This window comes from Netta rufina, assembly GCF_964035555.1.
Source record: "Netta rufina genome assembly, chromosome: 10".
NCBI classification, from domain to species: domain Eukaryota; kingdom Metazoa; phylum Chordata; class Aves; order Anseriformes; family Anatidae; genus Netta; species Netta rufina.
In genome coordinates this window covers 11,052,373-11,072,993 of record NC_140133.1, presented here as the reverse complement: position 1 = coordinate 11,072,993, position 20,621 = coordinate 11,052,373, and the positions used below count along the sequence as shown (strand labels likewise).

Below are 20,621 nucleotides of genomic sequence, written 5' to 3'. Positions count from 1 at the left end.
AGCAGGACGAGGATGCGGCTACGCAAAGCACCAGCAGAGCCACGTTTCTACCCCATCCTGCAAACCCCGCTCACCTACCGCACCCCCAGCGCTTCTCCAGCGGGAGAGCTGGTCGGGAACCAGGCCCCCAGGGCTGAGGGCTCTCCTCCCAGAAGCTCGCTGGCACCGAGGGGAGGCACGGCTCCAAGTCGTGTTTGTGTGAAAGCCTCTCCGCAGCTCGCTGGTCCCCTGAGGACAGGCTTGGCTCAGCACCTATGATTAGTATCAACTGTACTTTCCAGGTGGGGGGGGGGGGTAATTAGTTCAGGTGAGGCAACTACCAACAGTTGGCTGCTGCGGCCCGGCTCTTGGCAGGCGCCCGGCTCCCAAGCAAGCAGCTCACATATCAAAGGGGCTGCCTGCTCCACGGGCAGACCCACCCGGAGCATCTGCCCCGGCCCCGCAACCCGCTGCTGGGGGGCATGGAGAGCTCTTCCCATCGGAGACCCCCAGCACAAGGCTCTAGCGAGGGCTCCCCACTTTCGCTGCTGGGTTTTGTGCTCCTGGAAGATCTCCGCGTGGTGCAAAGCCGCTGAAGGTGGCTTTGAGGAGCCTTGGGTGAGGGTGCAAAGCGAGGCGCAGCATCCTCCTTCCCCAGGCTTCCTCTCCTCCAGCCAAGAGAGGGAGAGCCAAGGTGTCAGGGAGGGAAAAGGATCGCCTAGAGGTAGGCAGAGGGTGTAGGCTTCAAAGAGGGAACTTCACACAGAGAGGATGAGACAGCTACACTGAGCAAAAAGGGAGGGGGCAAAGGCCAACGCGTACACCCAGCTAGGTTTATCGGCGCAGCCTAATGGGATCCCAACTAACCTTCCAAGGGAAGTAGCAAAATAAAACACTTAAGCCATTGAAAACTAGACTGGTCAAAGAGCCCCGCTGAACAATCCGGCATTGTCCGGGCAGCCAGGAAGCAGATTTATTAGGTCACCCAGGCCATCTCCAGTTTCAGTGAAATTGCCCTGTTCTAGGGACGGTTCCAATTCCCTCCTTTGGCACTGCCACTGCCCTTTGCCGGGCAGAGGCGACCACAGGAAGGGGAGGGGAGAGCCCCAGCAGAGGATGTCCCTTTTTCAAGGTTCGGGAAAACCATTTAGGTAAGACGCTTCCTTCGTGCCAGACGTTTCCCAGTGTGGATTCCCTTGGACCCAGGCTGCTCTGATGGAGGAACAAAACCACACACCTACGGCTCTAACAGCAAGAGACCTGCCAACTAGATCAGAGCTTTGCTTCCTCCAGCACGGACGGGCTCAGCTGCCAAATACCTGACGACTCTGCACAAACTCCCATTTATGCACCCCAAGCCCCTCACTGAGGCTCAGCGTGAGGGTAACTTTGCCAAGCACTAACACTCCAGCCTCCTCAACGGGTTTCCCCTCCTCACCTCCTCGCTCCCTGCTCTGGCTGCTTGCAAAGGCTGCTTACCAAGTAAAATATCACCCATGTGGCACCGCAAACCTCACGCTTCTTGAAGTTGGTGCAGCGCCCGTGTTTCTGGAAGCGCAGACTTCCCCAGCACCCAAACACAACAGGCACTGCAAGGCAGAGTGCCACGGGAGCTGCAGCCAGAAGGTGCCAACAAACGCGAGGGCACGGCCCTCAGCAACCCCCAGCAGCACCCAACGCTGCTCAGCAGGGCACTGCTCCTCGCCTGCATCAGCCCAGATCCTCAGGTTTTTGCATGGATAAGAGCATCTGAAAAAATACCTTCTGGTATCTTTTAATGCAGCCTGCCTTGCAGCAGCGTGTCCTCTGGGTGTTAGTCCTCCCTGAAGCGCCGGGAGCACTGCCCCGTGCAGCCTTCTTCTTTTGCACAGAACCAAAGGGCTCTGGAAAGCGGCAGCTGCAGAGGGGGCTGAATCTGTTCCTCAGTACAAAGTGGTTCAGGAGGGGCTGGGGAATTATACAAGAACAACCGAGAAGATACCCGCAGAGAAAATGTGTAGGAAATGCTGAGGCAAGGACGCACACCTTCCTTTCCTTGTGCTTCCCACCAACTGTAAAGAGCCCTGGAAGCTCACCGAGGAGCAGAAGTCTATCTAGCAATGGAAAGCAGGATTACAGCCTAATTGCCATCACAAAACCAAGACAGAACCATTTACTGGTTCCACGAAGCTTGAGGCGTAAGCGAGCTTGTTTAGTTTGTTCAGCCCTCAGTGCACGTATAACGAGCCAGAGCTTGCGACGATAGTTAAATCCAAATTGCATCAAGAACATTTAACAGTTTCAAACTTGCCTAGTGTACGCAATGAGTTCAGACACACTGACTCTCTCATCAAGAATCCAGATTCAGCACAAATGATTTAGTACACTGGATTAGTCTCAAGTGCAATGACTAACTCTTAGAAACTTTTACACTATTTTTAAATCCCACTTGTCAGGACAGCACCTGGAAATTAAACGAGAATCCCTGCGAGATTTGTTCCAAAGGGGAGAATCAAGGAGCACCTCGCAGCTTCCCGGTGTAGCTGTGGGACTGGTGCCACCTGGTGGGAAGCTTTTCCCCAAAATCCTCGCTCTGTTTCATCCCGTCTGCTCTCAGCTCCACGTTCGTTCCCCAGAGGCAGGACATGGGAACACCCACTGAACACCACCGAAGCAGAAAGGGCTGCAGAGCACTTTCAACTCTCAGATCATCTTCAGACAGACACCAACCAGCTCCTCAGCAGTCCCTGCTTGTCACTGAAGAACTAAGAAACCAAGAAACTCCAGATGAGAGGTACCGTGTCCCACTACAGGCTCCGGGATCACTGGATCACCATCAATTTAAACAGCTGATGGGAGCCCAGCTGGCCAGTTTGGCCTAACAGCGCTCGAGGAGACATGACACAGACTGTCCTTCTGGAGTTTACCTGCACACCCCAGAGAACAGGAAGGTGGCAACCTTTCTGTAGATACAGCCTGATCTCCTTGACAGGCAGGAAGGAGAGCACAGAAGTTTTCTCCAGACAAGGACCCTTCGTTCTCAGGTCTGCACAAACAGAAATGCTGCAATCCCTGCCTGACCATGCTGCCGCTCCACAGAAGGACGTGGAGGAAATGGCCAGAGCTACCTCAACAGCCTTGTACCAAGGAAAAGTTCCTTCAACCAGCCTAAAGCAATGCCTGGCAGGACAGAGCCCACTCAGGAAGGGTGCAGACAGACGGGCAGGTTTCTAGCACGAGCCCTGACAAACCACGACTTCCTGGTCCATTACCTCAGCAGTCTGACAAAATTAACAATGCCTACACACAGGGCCCAGCAAGACAAGGACTACACCCAGCAGAGCCAACTCCACGTAGGATATGTTTATTTATTTTTTTATTATACATTTAATACCGAGAAGACAGCCATTTGATGGGACTCCTCCTCGCCCCGGTACACAAGACATTCAGAGTCAGACAACGCCGGGAGCCCTTCCATGGTCCAGAGCTTCGTTACGTCCATCCAGCAGGTACCCGTCCTAGAAACGGACCCAGTACATGCCACTGCGGATACGGTTGTAATCCAAGAGCTGTTCAATGGGACCTGAGTGAGCAGAAGAAGAGAATCACTGGGGTTGTCGTTAAAAGCACTGTGTGATTTTGCATGACTTCAAAGGAGATGGTGGCAGAGCAGGCTGTGCTCACAATCCAGAGCAGCTACACACAGAAACAGGCAACTTCAGCTCAAACCTAAATCAGGAGAACTGGCAGATGCCATCTCCTGACATAAAAATCCTTACTGGTTTCCTCCGAGTCGGTTCACATTCAGGGAGCCGCCAAGTTACAGAGATTTTGACTAATTCATTCCATCTCCCTTTTCAAAAACCCTCTCCCACTGCTCCGCTTTGAAGGCCCAGAGGAAACAGCTGCGTGGAGGAGGGGAATCCACAACACGCAGGAAGGAGAAGGCAGCGGAGCTGAGCTGAGCTGCTCAGGCAGGCTTCCCGAGAGGAATTTGTCCTTGGCCAGACAGACATGCCAGAGCAGCGCAAGAGAATCGGGCCCCTTCACTTCCCTTACATAAACCACCATGACCCCAGGGTAAGGACACCTGGCACATCCCACCGGGCCCACGCCCCGCCGCGGGACTCCCAGCCTTAGTCACAGCTCCACAGCAGGCAGGGGTGGGAGGACAGCCAGCAGCTCGCTGCCACCGCGCCTCCATCACCTGCGCCTTTGATCTCCTGGCAGACGTGCTCTGGCACAGCTCATGTTCGGAGGTAGGAGGGTAAGAGCAAAGAACCAGAGCGGTTACGAGGCCAGAACAGACATGTAAGAAGTGCCCGTACCTCGCTTCCGCTCAGCTCTTGACCCCCTCTTATTTTCTACTAATTCTACAATTCTACTAATTGCCTGGTCACTTACCGACCGCTGCAAGCGCCGGGCATTTGTCATAGATGTATTTACTGCAGACCTCCCGCACCATTCTTGCATCAACAGCCTAATGAGTAACAAACAAGCAATTAATGACTTAGGTTTCTCAAAGCTGGAAGTTGCTATTGCCATGACATATCAGGATGATTAAAAACATGCTGGCAGACGCTTGGGAGGTATCTGTACCAACAGTCTAGCCCTTGTCTGCAAGGAAGGCTCGTGTTCTGCACAGCTGTGCCCTCTGAGGGTACAGGAGATGTGGCAGTGTGCTCAGGGCACCCAAGCAAAACAAAGGGGTACCTACAGAAATCCTGGCGTCCCATTCCTCCAGAGGGATGCGGCGCCCATAGTTTAAGAGGTGGCTTCCAATCGTTTCGCACACCGGAGTGGTACCTAGGTGTTGAAGATATCACGCTGTCAGCAAAGTAGAAACCTTTCTCAAATTTCACAGACTGATCGTGAGCCAAAGCACAGAAGCAACTCGAGCCATTAACCAGGTTCTACTGAAGTCTTGGGCGTTGTTACTACACCAAGCAGCTCCAGCAGAAAGCAAGCAATACGGACATTCTCCCTGGTCTCCCAAGTGTTACCACCAAAGCAGACCAGCTGGCAGATCCCAAATTCTAAGTTTAGCAAGCGGCATGCAAATGATTATACACTGGAAGCAAGAAAATGACCAGAGGTTTACAGTCAGAGCTAGTCTAGAGCACAACAGGCTGTGATCAGCTACTTTGACAACACAGGAAGAAGAACAAAGAGCAGGGGGGAAAGGGAATTTTGCTCAGCATCTACTAGTAGGACCATAACATCTAGCAGAGCTCCTTCTTCCCACTGGAGACATCAGTGGTCAACCCTCTGAAAGCTGCATCCATAAAGCAGGACGTACCATCCAGCTGAGCTACCATGGCGTTTCGGAGATAGTTCTTGGCTCTCTTCACCTCTGACTCCGTGGTGCTGGTGCACAGACGCATCCTGCAGAAGAGACGGGATGACCATCGAAGCTGTTAACGATGTCTGTACTCAGACAGGGAGCATTCCTCCCTTTCCCAAGGCTCTGCAGAAATTAAGCTGTTAACAGCCCTCGTGCTGCAGGCCTGAGGTTCATTCCTGGCCGCTGCAGAGCAGCTAAGAACTGGGGAAGCAACAAACAGCAGGAGGCGAGAGGAAAAAGCTCAAGCTCACGGGCAGGGAGCGTCAGCCAGCAGTCACGTGCTGAGTTACGCTCCCAGAGACCCGAACAGCTCTGTGCTGACTGCGGATCGCCCACCGGGCACAGCATCGAGCGAGCTCAGGAGAAGAAAGGCGTGTCAGCTATTCCCAAACACAGCAAGCTGCTATGGAAACTGACGCTGAAAGAACGAGGCAGTTCTAAAGAGCCTGTTTGGACTCCAGCTGCTAAATCCCTTTCTCCCCTGCCAACTGCAACGTCTCTAGGGCAAGGGCTAGCTCCATCTGCTCCACGCACAGCGCGGCTCGGCTCTGAATCTAAGACGTAGCCCTGAACCACCGCTGGGATGTGTGAGCATAAAGCTGGACCAGCAGAAGGCCCCTGAGTGCTGGCATGGCTCCAGCAGCAGGGCACACACCAGTCACAACACAGCCTTTGGAAGGCAGGAGCTCTGCTGGCTTTGCTCAGACTTAACGGGACAATGGAGCTGCATCTGCCAGGCACCCAGGGGAGCCTTGGCTCTAAGGAATGGTCCCACTCAGATATAAAGAGCCAAAGCCTCGGCGTTAATGTGTGTGCCCTGGTTTCAGTTAGGTCAGAGTTAATTTTCAAGCCATGAGCCAAAGACCTGAAGAACCTCAAGGGATCAAACCAGCTCCTCCCAAGTCACATCCTGACAGTTGCAGAAAGCACCGACAGGATCACTCAACCAGAAGGCGAGTTACCCAGACACTCATGCAGACACAGCGCTCTGAGGACCTGACATGACCTCCACCAGCTCAATCACCTACAAGAAAACCAGATCTGAAACAGAAATGTTTGCCAAACTTGTACTTACCACTCGCCCTGAGCGCAAAACATCATATCATCTACGCACAGAGGATCAGAAACAAAATGGAAACCGAAGAGGCCGGTATCAGAGTAGGAGGTGTTGAACGTCTGGAAACTGTGGCAGAGTTTATGCTCCACTGCAAGCGCCCCTAGCCTGCTGGACAGATTCTGTAAATAAGGAGATAGCATCAGCCCTTCAATCTGACAGCTTCCTCAGAGCTCAAATTCTTTCCAGCTGAGCTGCTCGCACGGTGACCGCAGACATGACGGAGCGTAACGCTTTTCAAAGGAGAGCTTAATTTAGGCCCCTCAGGTGGTCAACAGATGAGGGTAACAGTTGGAAAAGTCACACACAACAGCCTAAGAGTCCATACAGCAAAACCCCTTCCCTTCCCGGCAGCAGATGAGGAGCTGGTATACGCAGCAGCGTAGGAGTGGGAGAACATGGCAAGTACAAGGCCTCTCAGCAGGGGTTAGCACAGTTATGCAGACAAAACAAGTTATAGACGAGAACAGATGTAACAGTGGGTTTTAAATAAGTTCCAACTGCGTTATAGTTGCAAGGCACGCTCGCACCGTGAGAAGACAGCTTCTCTGCCCTGCTTCCGTCCCCATCCCCGCTGACTGCTCAGCTCACAAAGGAGGAAAAGCTGCTGAGAATTCATCACCTGAATTTCTTCCGAATTAGCAGAGAAGGCTCAACTCATCTCCCAGCATCACATCTCCAGAAGTGCCCAGCCTTCTGTCCTAGAACCACAGCAGCCTCCCACAAAGCACCTTCCCCAGGACCTCCGGAATATTTCACAGTGAAGGGCTCCGGGCTGTCCCTGGCACACCCCCAGGTCTCTCACCTTGCCACCTCCGAAGGTGCGGTCGTAGCATCCGATGATGGCGTTGGCCACGTGGAGGACGACGTTGTCCGGATCGGCCCATCCGGGCCCCTCCACAGCGAGGGCAACGTGGGCAACGGGCAGACCATCGTCTCTGGCACGGATCTGCAACGTCACCAAGCAGCAGGGGAGAACTGAGTGAGCACTGTGCATTTGTCTGCTGCAGCACCAGGAGGAGAAATCGGAGGGCTTGATATTATCCCAGTGAAATTCATCTGGTTTTGGAGCCAGTTGCTCCAATACGGGCTTTACAACAGATGATGTAAGCAATAGCTTCACATTCTTAGTGGATTTGGTTTCTAAAACCCAACGTGTTGTGGCAACAAGCCTAAAGAACAGAACACGAGGGCAGTACCAGCATCAGTACAGCATCATCAGCTTCTGAGATACACAGATTTTTCTCCTGGGAGGCACCTACAGCTGGTGTCACATTCATTCAGCAGTTTGGCACCACCGGCTTGTTTTGTTAGGGACCCAAACGACTTTACCTCGCTCCCTGTGAAACGACAGCGCGGCAGAACAGGCACAGCATCCTCCTTGTACGCAAAGGGCACCCCACTGAAGTGCTGCCTAGCTGCATCCACCAGCTCTTTGTGGGAAATACCTGGAAACAACAACGAGAAGTGTACAGTTTTAAACAGCTCCATTACAAAAATTAAAAATACCCAGGCTTCCCAGCACCACAAGGATTTGGTCTTACCTCCAGCAGCTGCCAGGACCATACGAGGTGCCTTGAAGTGAGTTTCAACATATGAAGCTAGATCTGCCCGAGTCAGATGCCTAGAGAACACAGAGAGAGAGCTAAAACATCAGCTTCTCAGAGCTGGAGGGACGAGAGGCTTAGTTCACAGCGCAGAGACAGCAGTGATGGTGTTGATTCTGCTTGTTATGGGGTAACAGTGCCTTTTAGAGGCAGAACTGTACTGCCTGGTTTCAGTTACACTGCCTGGTTTCCCTGTACTCTAATTCCAGAGCACAGAGAATGAAACAGGCGGTCAAAAGAAAAGTTAAGGAGAGCTCAAATGCAGACTAGAGAGTATCAACCCCCGGCCACTGGGCTACTGATACCCAAACAGGTGTCTGTGCTCAAGGCTTTACTGAGCACCCCTAGCTCTTAGTCTAAAGCACGGGGAAAGGTTTGGCCAGGCCCTAGCAGCATCAGATCTTGCCTGAAGATGAATTCCTCCTGATGAAGCTACTACCACGAGCTGCGCAGTGCACCCAGCCTGCTGCTCACTTGACGTTCTCCGTGGTCCCCTCGACGGTGCGGGCCAGCGGAGTGCCCTGGTAAGCAGTGGCGTGGAGGTAATCAAAGGTGACATCCGCCAGGTTGCTGTCGGTTTCCTTCATCTCCTGCAGGATGACGCCACGCTCCTTCTCAATCTGAGACTCCTCCAGCGCACAGTTCTGCACGATGTCAGCCAGGAGCTCCACCACTGCAAGACGTTTACTGCGTTAGCAACCCCACTGCCTGGCTAACAGTCAGGAGTGCTACATCTTCCCGCATCGGAGAAGGAAAACCATCACTGGTTTAGCATGAAAACATCTCCAGGTCAGCTTGTGCTGCAAAAGCTGCACTGGGCACTCCCGACACAGTGGTTGTTGCTGAGCTTATTTTGTCAGCTCCTTAAATCCACACACTGCTGAACCCCCACTCCTCGCCTTCTCCCTTCTGGCATACAGCACAGACTGACACAAGAGCTTTGCAAAGCTGGTTTTGGGAACAAGTGAGCTTGCAGCCTTGAGGCACCATTTCTTGGCAGTGCTCTCTTCGACTGACATCTAGGACCTCCAATTTACTGCTCAGCCACAACCTCGTTCCCTGGTCAATTGTTAGGAAGTCTCCTTAACCTCCGTAACTCTGCCAGCCTACCTTTGGGCATGTCCTTGGACAGGGCTTTTATGTAATAGGCAGTCTGCTCACGCGAGGTGTACCCGTTCAGGTGAGCACCCATGCTCTCCACTTCCTTCTCAAAGGCAGCGCAAGAACGCTTCTTTGTGCCCTAAAAGAAAGCAGGAACACATGGTTACAAAACGAACAGGTTTCCCCAGGGGCAGAACTAAACCAGTAAAAAAAGAACAATAAAGACCTAAAACAATAAAAGCTGTCATTTGATTCATAAAGCCAAGAGCAAGCACAGAAAGCAAGAGATTTAGGACTTGGTTTGTTTACTCTAGCTAAAGGTAGACTGAAATATATTCTGAAACACCAGCTGAAACCCAACACGGAAGAAGACGTATGCCAAGGTATAACAGCAGCTGAAGATCACAACAATGTAAGCAAACCAAGAACAAGCCAACACTGAAATAAGAAGCGGGTTTCCAGCTATCCAAATAGAAATATTCTGAAGAAACCAGAACAGGAGCAGAAAACGACTTCTACAACAAAGCTCATCCCTTAAGGAGCAAACCAGATGCTGCAGTTGCCTGCGATGGCACGGACTGGGTTTGGGTCAGCAAGGCCCAGGTTCAGATGCGTTTTGTCCCAGGCCTGCCCAGCAGACACTTTGCTAATAAAGAGCTGTAGTCTCCAACCTCTGCTGATCCACTACCAAAGCCAAATAAATGGCTATGATGAAATGCTGCTTTCAGCTCTGCTATCCTGAAGAAACGTGCTTTGTAAGAGTCTTATGAGCGTGCCAGGTAGCAGCTGGGATAGTCAGGAACCACAGCATCAGAGATTCAGTCCGACTTGTTGCTCAAAAGTTTTTTCTTTTATGATGGGAAATACCAGCTGGTAAGTAAGAACTGCATTAATTCATGTGTGTTTAGGAGTTGCCCCATATTCAAACAAAGAGCACCATACAGACTAGGAGTCCTTTTAAGATTTTTATACCATGTGCAAAGTCTCTGAGATTCATATGAACAGATTTACAGTTTCTTTTAACACCTAGAGCCTCCAAAGCGAGAGCTTCACATGCCAGCAAACATCTAGAACACTGTCTCCATGAAGTCCTATGCCAGACCTAGCACACTGCCTTAAACTTACCTTAAATGCCAGATGTTCCACAAAGTAACCAGCCCCATTGTTCTTCTCATTTTCATAGCGGCTCCCTGCCCCGATCCACACGCCCACCTAACAGCAAAGGCATCAAGCACACATATTAGAAGAGAACACAAACTACATGTTCAAGCCTCACACCACAAATGTAACAGCAGGGAAAAGAAGCCCACTCCACCGGTAGCATCAAAGTAGAAACAAGCACCAGCAACTGTTTCCAGCACACATTTCGTCTTTTTACCTAGCAGCTTAACGAAAGCTTTTTGAAACTTTTGCCAAAAATATAACTACTGCTGGTTGGTTACTGCTTACATATGAGCCTATGTAAAAACTGTAGAGCTGAGGAAACTGGTAGAGCATGAAAGCTCGGCTATAGACTTGCACAGAGCTAGGTCAGCCTTTCTATTGCTATGTTACTCTGACCAATTAACAAAGTAAATTGGGGTGGTCTGTCAGATACCTCAGTTCAAATGCTTGCTTGTCACTTCTGGAAAATTAGGCACACATGAGGTAGGGATGATTGTTTCAAGCAAGGCCTTACCCTTTCCTAACCTTACCGTACACGTTGGCTGGCTGGACTCCTCAGAAGCCACACGGAGGCCGTTATCCAGGGTGGTGACTTGTGTCTCGGGAATATTGTGGAGTGTCTGCGCGTAGGTGGCGGCGCCTCGGCTCCTCGTCAAGCCCAGCAGGGGTGCCTGGAGGAAAGGCAGCCGTCACTGCCGAGCACTAACCGCCCTCCATAAAACAACCCTCCTGGATACCAGTAACCACCCAGCCCCCTCTCCTCGGCCCACGAGCGCTCACAGCCGGCTGCGAGGAGCCGCCCCGGGCCCACACCGGGCGCTGCCGCCTCACCCCGAGCCCTCACCCGCCGCGTCCCCGTGACCTTCCCAGGCCTGCAGACGCGCTGCGCCCCGCGCCCCCACAGCCCCGCTGGGCCTTGCCGGGCCGTGCCGAGCCTCCCAGCCCCGCTCCCGGCCACCACAACCCCCCTCCGGCCGCGGGCACTCACGCTGTGAGGGCGGCGCACCAGGGCCCGCCCGGCCGCCCGGCACAGGGAGGACGCCGCCATCTTGTCCCTGCCGCCGCCGACCGGGCTGGAGGGGAGGTGCGCATGCGCGCTGCGCCTGGGCGAGCCCGGCCGGCCCCCTTCCCCCGCGCATGTGCACGGGGGGGGGGTGTACGGCGCCCCCTGGTGGAGGGACAAAATGGCGGCGCCCTCTGGTGGTGGGGCAGACAAAATGGCGGCGCCCTCTGGTGGTCGGGAGGGGAGACAAAATGGCGGCGCCCCCTGGCGGTGGGGGAGACAAAATGGCGGCCGGGCCCGGCTTGGGGAGCCCCAGGGTGGGGAGAGCAGCCCTGGGAGACCCTGTCCTGTCCTGTCCTGTCCCCACCCGCCCTTCACACAGAGATGAGGCAGCGCTGGCTGTGACTGTTTTATTGAGCAGAAGTTTGCCAAAATGGGGCAGTGAGCCCGCTGACAGCCCGCTGACAGCCTGCCGCCCCTGTTGGCTGGGGGCTGCATGGTGCCCCCACAGCGGGCTCAGCCCCGGGGACAGGACAGGCCGTGCCGCTGTCCCCTCACTATCATGGCCCCCAGGTCCTGGCACCCGGAGGGGCTGGCAGTGGGATGGGGGCTCCAGGCCCCGGTGCAGGTGAGCGGCGAAGCCTCCCCAGCAGCGTGGTCCTGCTCCTCCGGGAGACGTCTCTGCTCGCAGGGCTACAGTTTGGTGCTGTGGTTCACCTGTGTGGACTGAGAGGAAGGAAGGGATCAGCTGGGCTGCCCTTCTCCACGGCGGCGGTGGGGACAGCCGGGACAGGTCCTCACCGGGGCTGTGTGCTGCTCCCCAGAGATGTGGAGCACAGCGTCGTGCACCGAGGGGAAGAAGCATTGCTTGGTGATGGTCGAGCTGAAGAAGTTGCCCCGCTCCAGCTGGGCGAGGACAGACGCTGTGCAGAGAGAGAAGCACCCAAAGTTATGGCAGCCAGCTGAGCTTTCCAGTCCCTACCCAAACACACCTCCCTCCCCCTGCACTGTGAGGGACACGGGGGGCTGCAGAGCTCAGGCTGCACCCTCAGGACAACCTGCGGCCAGGGGCAGTGGCGCCCCGTGCTGTGGCTCTGCAGTTGCTGGCTCCTAGGGGAAGCCTGGGGATGAGGACACCACCGAGGGGACAGAAGCCCTGTGGCTGGCAGCTGTGTCCTAAAAGATTGGCTGTGCCCAGCAGGGGATGACAGCTCCGCAGTGTCTCCTCACCCGGGCAGCTGGCAACAAAAACGTCCACTTCTATCTCATGGAAATCCCTGAAGATCTGCAAGTGGCAGAAAACATGTCAGGGAAAAGGAACGGGGCAGCTGTCATCCAGCCGCCCTGCACCAGCACCGGGGACGCCCTGGCCCCTCACATTCTTCACAATCTTGATGGAGACGGTGTCCACGAAATTGAGGGAGCTGAAGTCCAGGATGACAGCATGGAAGTCGGGCTGGGGCAGCCCCAAGGAGCGCAGGGTGGGCTCAGCGGGCGCGCTGTTCTCCTCCCCGCTCAGCTCGATCACCGCAACACCCGGCCCGTTGCATTCAGCCTCCATGTCCTGCAGGGAGGGAGGGAGATGTGGCTTCACCATGTGGGTGCTGGTTGCCCCCTGGGCTGGGCTGGCAGGGTGGTGTCACCCCCAAAGACCCCAGGTTTGTCCTGCCCTATAGAGCAGGGGGGTTTGGGGAGGCTCTGGCTGCATTAGGGCACCTTGCTCACACCTATGCCCCACTTCTGGGCTCTTTCCGGGTCTGCTGTTACCTCAGGGTGTCCCTAACGACTCTCTCTGGAACTAGCCTCATCAGTCTGCTGGCCTAAGTCAGCCTTTGCTCTCACACTTAATTCTGATGATTAACTTGCCACAGACTGCTAATGACTCACTGGGCTCCACTACTTAATCATTAATGACTGTCGCCTCCCCTGCCAATCTTGGAAGCGACCCTGGTGGCGCGGATCGGTGCCAGTGCCTCTCCCTGCTCAGTGGCCGTAGACTGAACCTGGAGCCCCGAGCACGAGGGCTGGGGCTGGGCTGGGCAGTGATGATGTGGGTGTGCACCAGAGGAGTGTGCTGAGGGAGGCAGGGAAGGCCCCGTTTTATCTTTTTTTTTTTTTTTTTTCTTTTTCTTTTTCCTGGGAAGCACCTTTTTCCTCTTCGCCTTCTCCTTCTCTGCTTTCTTCTGCTGTTTCTTCAGCTTCTTGAGCGCCTTCTTCTTCTTCTCGATCAGGCGATCCACATTGATGCCGCTCTACAAAACCATACAGCCCCATGGCATGAGGGGCAGAGCTCGAGGGGCTGGGGGGGGGCTCTGCCCTTTTCTCCCCACAGAGCAATGCTGGGGCAGGACTACATCCCCTTGGCAGCGCTGTGGGGATGCTGGGGTTGTGCCCAGGGAGCAGGCTGCTTCTCCTACCTTCTTCTTCAGCGCCTCGGCGTACATCTCCACGTTGGCAAAATAGAGCGTGGAGGAGGAGCGGAAGATCTTCACGCCGGGGACCTCCTGTGCCTGGGGACGGAGGGGGAGCGTGTGCTACCCTGGGGACAGGGATGTGCCCCTTCTCGCCTCCTTCAAAGTGTCCCCCAATCTTCAGCACAGCGCAAAGCCCCCAGGAGTGCTCCAAACCACCCCTGCCTCTCCCCCCCACCACGCTGCCACCTTGGCACTTTTACCTTCTGGTATTCAGCCACATCCTTGTAGACTTCGGTGTCGGGAATGCGTCCCAGAAGGGAGTAGTGGGGGCTGCGGGGAGCAGAGCAACAAGCCACATTACTGCGGGCTTCCCCTGCCCTCGGGGAGCAGCACCGGGTCCCCAGCACTGCCTCCCCTCCCCGCGTCCCCCCGGGGTTACTCACAGCTGGGTCCGGAAGATGACGGTGAGCAGCGCGAAGGCCACCGAGGCCCCCAGGCCAATGTCCAGGTTCAGCAAGAGGGTGGCCACAAACGTCACGATCCAGATCATCTGGAGAAGGGGACATTTCAGCCGTGGCACGGTCTCCCTGTGGCACCGCGGTGTGGAGGAGAGCAAAGAGCGAGAGCAAAGCCCCGGGGCCAGTTGGTGCCCTACCAGGTCCACGCGGTTGGACCTCCAGAGCGTGCGGAAGTCTGTGAACTGCTTGAACATGCCCTTGAGGTTGACGATGATGATGGCAGACAAGATGGCCTAGGAGAGAAGGCTGCAGCTGTGAGGATGCTGAAGGCACCTCTGAGGGGCACCCAGGACGCAGCCAGGGGGCTGGGACGGGGCACGGAGGCCATGGGACTGGCCGCACCTTGGGGAGGTCCCGAAAGAGCTCTCCGATCTTCAGGATGGTCACCAGGATGACCAGGGATGAGATGACACCAGCCACCTGCGGGGAGAGCCGGAGGTGAGGGCGGGGAGGGATTTTGGAGAGCAGAGGGAGGCCGTGCCGCCCGCACCCACCTGGCTGTTGCCCCCCGTGCCCTCCTGCACCAGGCTGCGCGACATGGAGCAGCTGATGGCGAAGCACTCGAAGAAGCCCCCCAGGAAGTTGGAGAGGCCCAGGGCGATCAGCTCCTGTGAGGACAGAGCGGCGGTCGGGGAAAAGCGCTGCAAGCTGTCAGCACCCCCCAACGGGGAAGGATCCGCGCGTATCGGAGCATCACCTGGTTGCTGTCCACTTTGTAGCCATGCTTCAGGGCAAAAATCTTACCCAGCGAGATGCAGATGGCGTAACCCACTATGGCGATGGCGAAGGCGTTGCCCACCACCTGCCCAAAGTATGTGTTGCTAGGGAGCTTAGGAGGCTTCAACCTACGGCCAAGGCAGGGAGATGGAGCTCAGGAGGGAGTCCTGTGGGCAGCGCGGTGCCCCGGCACAGCCGGCCTCGCTGCCCGGCCCCCCGCTCACCCGCTGGGGATGTCGCCCACCACGGAGATGCCGAACTTGGATTTCAGGTTTACGCCGTAGGAGATGCCGGTGGAGATGATGATCTGTGGGGGAGGCTGGGGTGAGGCAGGGTGTCCCTGCTCGGGGACCGTGGTGCAGGAGAAGGAGGGGATGCATGTCCTGGAACCCACCCCACCAGGGCATCCTGTCCCACCCCTGCCAACCCTGAGCGGGACAGGGCCACCCATGGGTGATGGCACCAGCCCCAGGCCACCTCTGCGTCCCCATGGGGAGCTGGGACAGCTCTAGGTACCGTGATGAGCTCGATGGGGATGGGCATGGGGAGCTTGGAGGAGAACTTGTGGTTGAGCTCCTTCACGATGAAGATGGCCAACATGGCGATGATGGATGTCACCAGGGTGCCCACATTGGTCTGCGGCAGCTTCTTGCAGATCTCAATGAAGGTCTGGAAGATGCAGGAGGGAATAGGCGCAGGAGCAAAAGCAGACTCCTCACTGGTAGTTTTTTTGGGGGGGGTTTCATGAGTCCCACAGGTGAGCATGTGCCACCCCAGCAGCACCACGAGGGTCCCGGGGGGGGCAGTGAGCCCCTCGCTCACCTTGAACAGAGAGAGCGGCCCCGAGTACTCGCTCACGGAGACCCCAAAAACATTCTTGAGCTGGGAGATGAGGACGTGCACGGAGGCGGCGGTGGTGTAACCACGCACCAGCGGGTCCGAGAGGTAGGTAACCACGAAGCCGAACTGCAGGAGCCCCAGGGCCACCTGGAAGGATAGGTGACAGGAGGAGCACCCACGGCGCATGGCCATGGGGATCCAGTGCCCCTCGGTCCCTGCCAGGCTGGGCTGGCACCGGCCCCTTACCTGGAAGATGCCCGACAGGATGGTGATGGTGGCCACCAGATCCACCCTGGCTGCGTCCCGCGCCTTCTCATCGACTATCGTGGTGTTGCTGCCGTTGACAGACACCAAGAAGTCCTCGCTGGGCAGCAGGGATTCTGTCACGCTGCCGATCATGACGGAGATGACAGCAAAGGGGCCTGGGGACGCACAGGGTGCAGGCAGAGAGCCTGAGGTCAGCACCGGCACCCAGGCAGCACCTCCCCGAGGCACACAGGCACCCGAACGCCTGGGCTGGGCTCAGCGTGCCCGTGGTGCTTCCCCCAAATGCCTTCCCCATGGGGCAAAGGAAAAGCAGAAGGAACTCTCCCCCTGGATCCCCCAATTGGCGTGGCGATGCCGTGCTGTAGATGAAGGCTCTCCCCCCCCTCATCCTCCCTGCCCTCCATCCCCGTGGGAGCACACCGCCCCTCGGCTCACCCACGGAGTTGTGCCTGGACGTCCCGAAGAAGAAGTAGAGGAAGACGGGGTAGAAGGAGGAATAGAGGCCGGTGACGGGTGGCAGCCCGGCCAGCAGCGCGTAGGCGAGCCCTGGGCACAGCAGAGTGAGGAGAAACGTCACGGATGGGTGAGACCCGATGGGGAAAGCCCTGGGAAGGGCACAGCCCGGGGACGCCTCGCTCACCCTGGGGCAGGTGCATGATGCCCACGCTGAAGCCCGAGGCGATGTCCCCCAGCAGCCAGTCCTTCACCGGGTACCGGGGCAGCCAGCGCAGGATGGGCAAGAAGCGGAAGAGCAGGGACTTGGCGGTGGAGGCTGAGCATCTGCCGGGGGAAGGAGCAGGAGCTGAGAAACCAGCGTGGGGGCACCAGCGCTGCCGGGGAGCATCCAGCTCCGTCCAGCCCAGCCCTACCTCGCCTTCTGGAGACAGCCGCGCACCGAGGTCTTGCTGGGAGGTTTCCTCTGCGCCAGCTCCTCCAGCTCGGCCTCGCTCAGCACCTCGTTGCGGGGCGCCCCGGGCCGGTGGCTCAGCACCATCTCCGCCGCCATGGCCCCCGGCCCCCCACGCTGCGGGCAGACGAGGAAAAGGCTCAGCCGCGCCTGGGGAGCCGGGGCCAAGGAGCAGGGAGGGCTCCAAGGTCGCGGGGAAGCGGCGCTAACGGGGACGGTGCCGCTGCACAAAGGCGGCGCTGGATGGCACCGGGGCGGTGGCACCCCCTCTGTCACCCTGGGGTGCAGCAGGGGGTCCCCATCCACCTGCACGCCCCCCCCGGTGCCACCCGCCCTCCTCCTCCATCCAGCCCGGAGCCCGTACGTACTGCGGCACGGCCGGGGCAGCGCTGCTGCGGAGCAGAGCCCTGGCCAGCCCCCCCAGCCTCAGCCGCAGACTTTGCCCCTTTACACATGAGGGGAGCAGGAATTTCAACCCTTGGCAAGCCTCACGGGCTCGCCGGTGCCCCAGCCCCCTGTGCTGCAGAGCAGGGGGGTGAGCTGGGGGCATCAGCACGGCGGGACGGAGGTGTCCCCGTGCAGACCCGCAGCTCGGGGCTGGTGCTGAGGCGCCTCCATCCCAAGGATGTTCATCAGACACAGAGGGCACGGGGCTGCACCAGCCCCGCTCCCCGCATCGCCCCCGGCCCTCCTACCTGCTGTGCCCACGCCGGTCGGGTGCCACGAGCCGGGCGCACGCTCTGCTCCCTGCTATTAATACCTGCCCGTGATCTTTGAGACACCGCTCCCTCCCCAGTGCCCTCCTCCTGCCCTGCCAAGGAATTGATGGCTTCCTTGGACGCCGGCACCCTCCCGTGTCTGCGGAGCTCCCTCGGGTGATCCGTCACGTCCCGGAGCAGGAGCTGTGGCCAGGCACAGGGGTGCCTTCGGCTGCATCACCCCAAATATTTCATGCTCGCTGCAGCCCCTCTTTACCTGCTGGGGACGGGCGTGCTGTGCCCTGTGGACTGCCCCGCTTCCCCCAGCGTGAGCGGAGCCGGCCGTTATCTTGTTCCAAAGTTCCCCGGCGGGCACCTGAGCACCGCTGAACCCTTTCACACCCCCCTGCTCTTTGCCACCGCCTGCTATCGCCGTTATTCGGGAATATTTCTGAGCCACGCCCGGCCCGGATTTACCGCCATGCAGCAGCGGGAACGCGGGCACCTGTAGGGCTGTGGGGGGCACATGGGGCCGTGATCCCTGGAGTCAGGGCCCATTTGGCTGGGCAGGGAGGCAGCCCGTGGGGGTCCCGGCCCTCCCCAGTGTCAGCACAGCCACGGCCATCGCACAAAGCCTCCTCGGCTGCAGGACCGAGCCCATTCCCTCTATCCCCGCAGCATCCCCAGTGCTGCAGCCCGGGGCAGCGGCTCCTACGGGCCCGGGGCAGCTCTGCCAGAGGCTGTGCTGGGTGCCCTCTCCCCCGCTGCCTCCCCGGGGTTTTTATCTGCTCACCTGGCACCACACCAGAGGTCGTCGCAGGGTTTCCGTTCGGTAGCCGCTGATAGCAGCGGGCATTATTCACCGCCTGCTTATCGCTGCCTCTTGTACCCCAGCTGCTGACCCTGCCCCACCCTGGTGCTCCCTGCCCACAGCCTCCCACCCGAGCCCCAGCCACCCGGCCGTCCCCAGCCCTATTTTTTCCACCCACAGGCCCACCAGCATGGGATTCCTCGAGGGATGAGAGCAATGGCAGCCCCGCAGCTCGGGGGCTGCCCGGGCTCAGGGCTCACGAGGAGGGCGCAGGGGGAGGGACGGTGCTCCTGGAGAGCAAACCTTGCTCGGGGTGCTTGGGTCAATAGCGCCCTTTGCTCACCTGCTCTTTCCCCTCCATCAGTAAGAAAGGGAGGGACGGAAGACATGGGCCCGCGCTCGCTGCCTCCTTTCCTTCCTCGTGGCACGAGACCAGCGCCGTTGCCTTCAGGTTTCCTCCCGCTGGCCTCACCCAGGCTGCTGCCGGGACCCCATGGATAACCGCACACACACGGCCTGCGGGATGCCAGCCAGGGCCACGGGGCACCAGAGCAGCCGACTCCATCTCCGGGTGACCAGGCCCGAAGCTCTGCGCCCGCTGGCAGGGCCCGTGGTCCCCGTCACCTCCCGTCACCTCCCCCAGGGCCACCGAGGTGGCGGTGGTGGCTGCGAGCTGCTGCCGAGGCCCCGGTGTGGATCCTCTGTGGATCTGGGCGCAGGGAGAGAGACAGCAGGGAGCCCGACGGCGTTTTATAGACTTTTTATTTCCAAATCTGGCGCTTCCATGATACACTTTTACACAGCCAGGGAGGGAGGGCGGGCATCTCCCTGCCCACAGAGTCGGGATACGGAGAGAGAACAACAACCGAAGAAAAACAAAAACAGAAAAAAAAAAAGAATAATAATAATTAAAACAACCAAAAACCCCCAAAAAGGGAACAAACCCAAACCCCAGGAGGACACTCCCCGGAGCCCAGGCCACAGCTCTGGGACCGGGCTGCAGCCCCACAGGCTGCCCCTGCTCCCTGCCCGGCCCCGTGCTGCGGGGACAGCCGCCCGGACACCCCCAGCTCCGCTGCACGCTCCTTATTTTCCTGTTTTTTCTGTGTTTTTTTTTTTTGTTTTGTTTTTTTTTGTTTTTGGCACTTGTCACTTGCTCTCCGTTTGGCACTAGCAGGCTATGGTCCCCTTGCCCGAGCTGGAGAGAAACGTGTGTAAACGAGTGGTCCCGTAGGGCGTGTAAACATGTCAGCGAGCCTCCCCGCCGCGGGGAGAGGGCTCGCAGCCCCCCCAAAACCCACGGAGCCGCTCGGCTCAGGGCCAGGAGCGGGCTGGAGCCCAGCCCTTCCCTCTGCTGCCCGGGCAGAGCCCCGGAGGACGGCGGCACGAGCACGAGTCCCCCCGTGTAAACATCCCGGGCGGCGAGGCGGCAGTAAGGCAGTGAGGGACCCCGGTAGCACCGCGGGGACACGGCCTCGGAGGGGCTGGGGGGAGCGTGCCGGACCCCCGAGTCGGTGGCCCCCGCTCCCAGGCCGGTGTAGGCACAGAACGAGCTGCCTGGCAGGGGGAGGCTGGGGACGGGGCTCACGGAGAAGCCCGCAGAGCAGTTTGGATTCCCAGAGGGGGCAAAGTGCTGTTTTTTTTTCTTCGTCTGCTGAAATCCAGGCTGCTCTGAGCTGGGGGTTTCCGCCGGCAGGGGAGCGCGGGGATGTGTGCGTGCGTACAGAGCCTGCAAAGGGGCTGGGAATAATTTCTGCGGGCAATGGCAGCACAGGAGACCACAGCCACGGCTTGCTCATCCTCTGCAGTCTCTGAGACAGCCTCACCTACTGCTGAGCTGCCCCAAAAAGGACCGGGGCTATCCAGCTCCTTGCCCAGAGCCCTCTTGCTCGTGCAGCCCTGGCTGCGGGGCCAGCAGGGCTGCAGGGGGCTGAGGGACACCGGGACAACAGGGGGACCCCGCTGAGACCTTATGGGGAGCTGCAGGGCGAGGGGGGCAGCGGGGCTGGCTGGGCACTCGCTGCCTGCCCCGGGGAGGGGAAGGAGCGGTGCTGGCAAAGCCCCGAGGGCTGCCCGGAGCTGTCTCTGCAGCCCTCTGGTACCCCAGGGATGCCAGAAAAGGGTGAGCCAGGCTCCCCGGGTGCCGGGAACAGACCAT

The 20,621-nt window shown here is 58.0% G+C and overlaps 2 protein-coding genes across 2 annotated transcripts; both read right to left on the bottom strand.

Moving 5' to 3' along the window:
• Positions 1-3,306: 3,306 nt before the first annotated feature.
• UQCRC1 (ubiquinol-cytochrome c reductase core protein 1) lies at positions 3,307-11,406 on the bottom strand. The gene is made up of 13 exons (XM_084292592.1): positions 11,277-11,406; positions 10,819-10,959; positions 10,250-10,336; positions 9,134-9,263; positions 8,498-8,696; positions 7,961-8,040; positions 7,749-7,864; positions 7,222-7,365; positions 6,378-6,538; positions 5,258-5,343; positions 4,676-4,764; positions 4,363-4,438; positions 3,307-3,541 (listed from the first exon to the last, which is right to left on the bottom strand). Exons 1-13 carry the CDS (start codon positions 11,334-11,336, stop codon positions 3,477-3,479), a joined length of 1,434 nt encoding a protein of 477 aa, XP_084148718.1. The 5' UTR covers positions 11,337-11,406; the 3' UTR covers positions 3,307-3,476.
• A 578-nt stretch (positions 11,407-11,984) lies between these two features.
• SLC26A6 (solute carrier family 26 member 6) lies at positions 11,985-20,621 on the bottom strand (the record flags this gene model as incomplete). The annotated part of the gene is made up of 24 exons (XM_084292903.1): positions 11,985-12,008; positions 12,093-12,214; positions 12,522-12,576; positions 12,670-12,855; positions 13,439-13,543; positions 13,709-13,801; positions 13,966-14,035; positions 14,149-14,255; positions 14,361-14,456; positions 14,566-14,643; positions 14,718-14,831; positions 14,921-15,068; positions 15,165-15,247; positions 15,457-15,609; positions 15,763-15,927; positions 16,027-16,202; positions 16,483-16,593; positions 16,688-16,827; positions 16,917-17,071; positions 17,930-18,165; positions 18,977-19,172; positions 19,761-20,020; positions 20,290-20,393; positions 20,566-20,621. The coding sequence occupies 24 exons, from the start codon at positions 20,619-20,621 to the stop codon at positions 11,985-11,987; spliced, it is 3,033 nt and encodes a 1,010-aa protein (XP_084149029.1).

Coding starts and splice junctions, on each gene's coding strand:
- UQCRC1 (XM_084292592.1), bottom strand. CDS start 11,336: ATGGCGGCGTCCTCCCTGTGCCGGGCGGCCGGGCGGGCCCTGGTGCGC. Junction 7,865..7,960: donor GGTCCTGGCAGCTGCTGGAG/GTAAGACCAAAT, acceptor TGTTGTTTCCAG/GTATTTCCCACAAAGAGCTG. Junction 6,539..7,221: donor GCACCTTCGGAGGTGGCAAG/GTGAGAGACCTG, acceptor CCTTATTTACAG/AATCTGTCCAGCAGGCTAGG.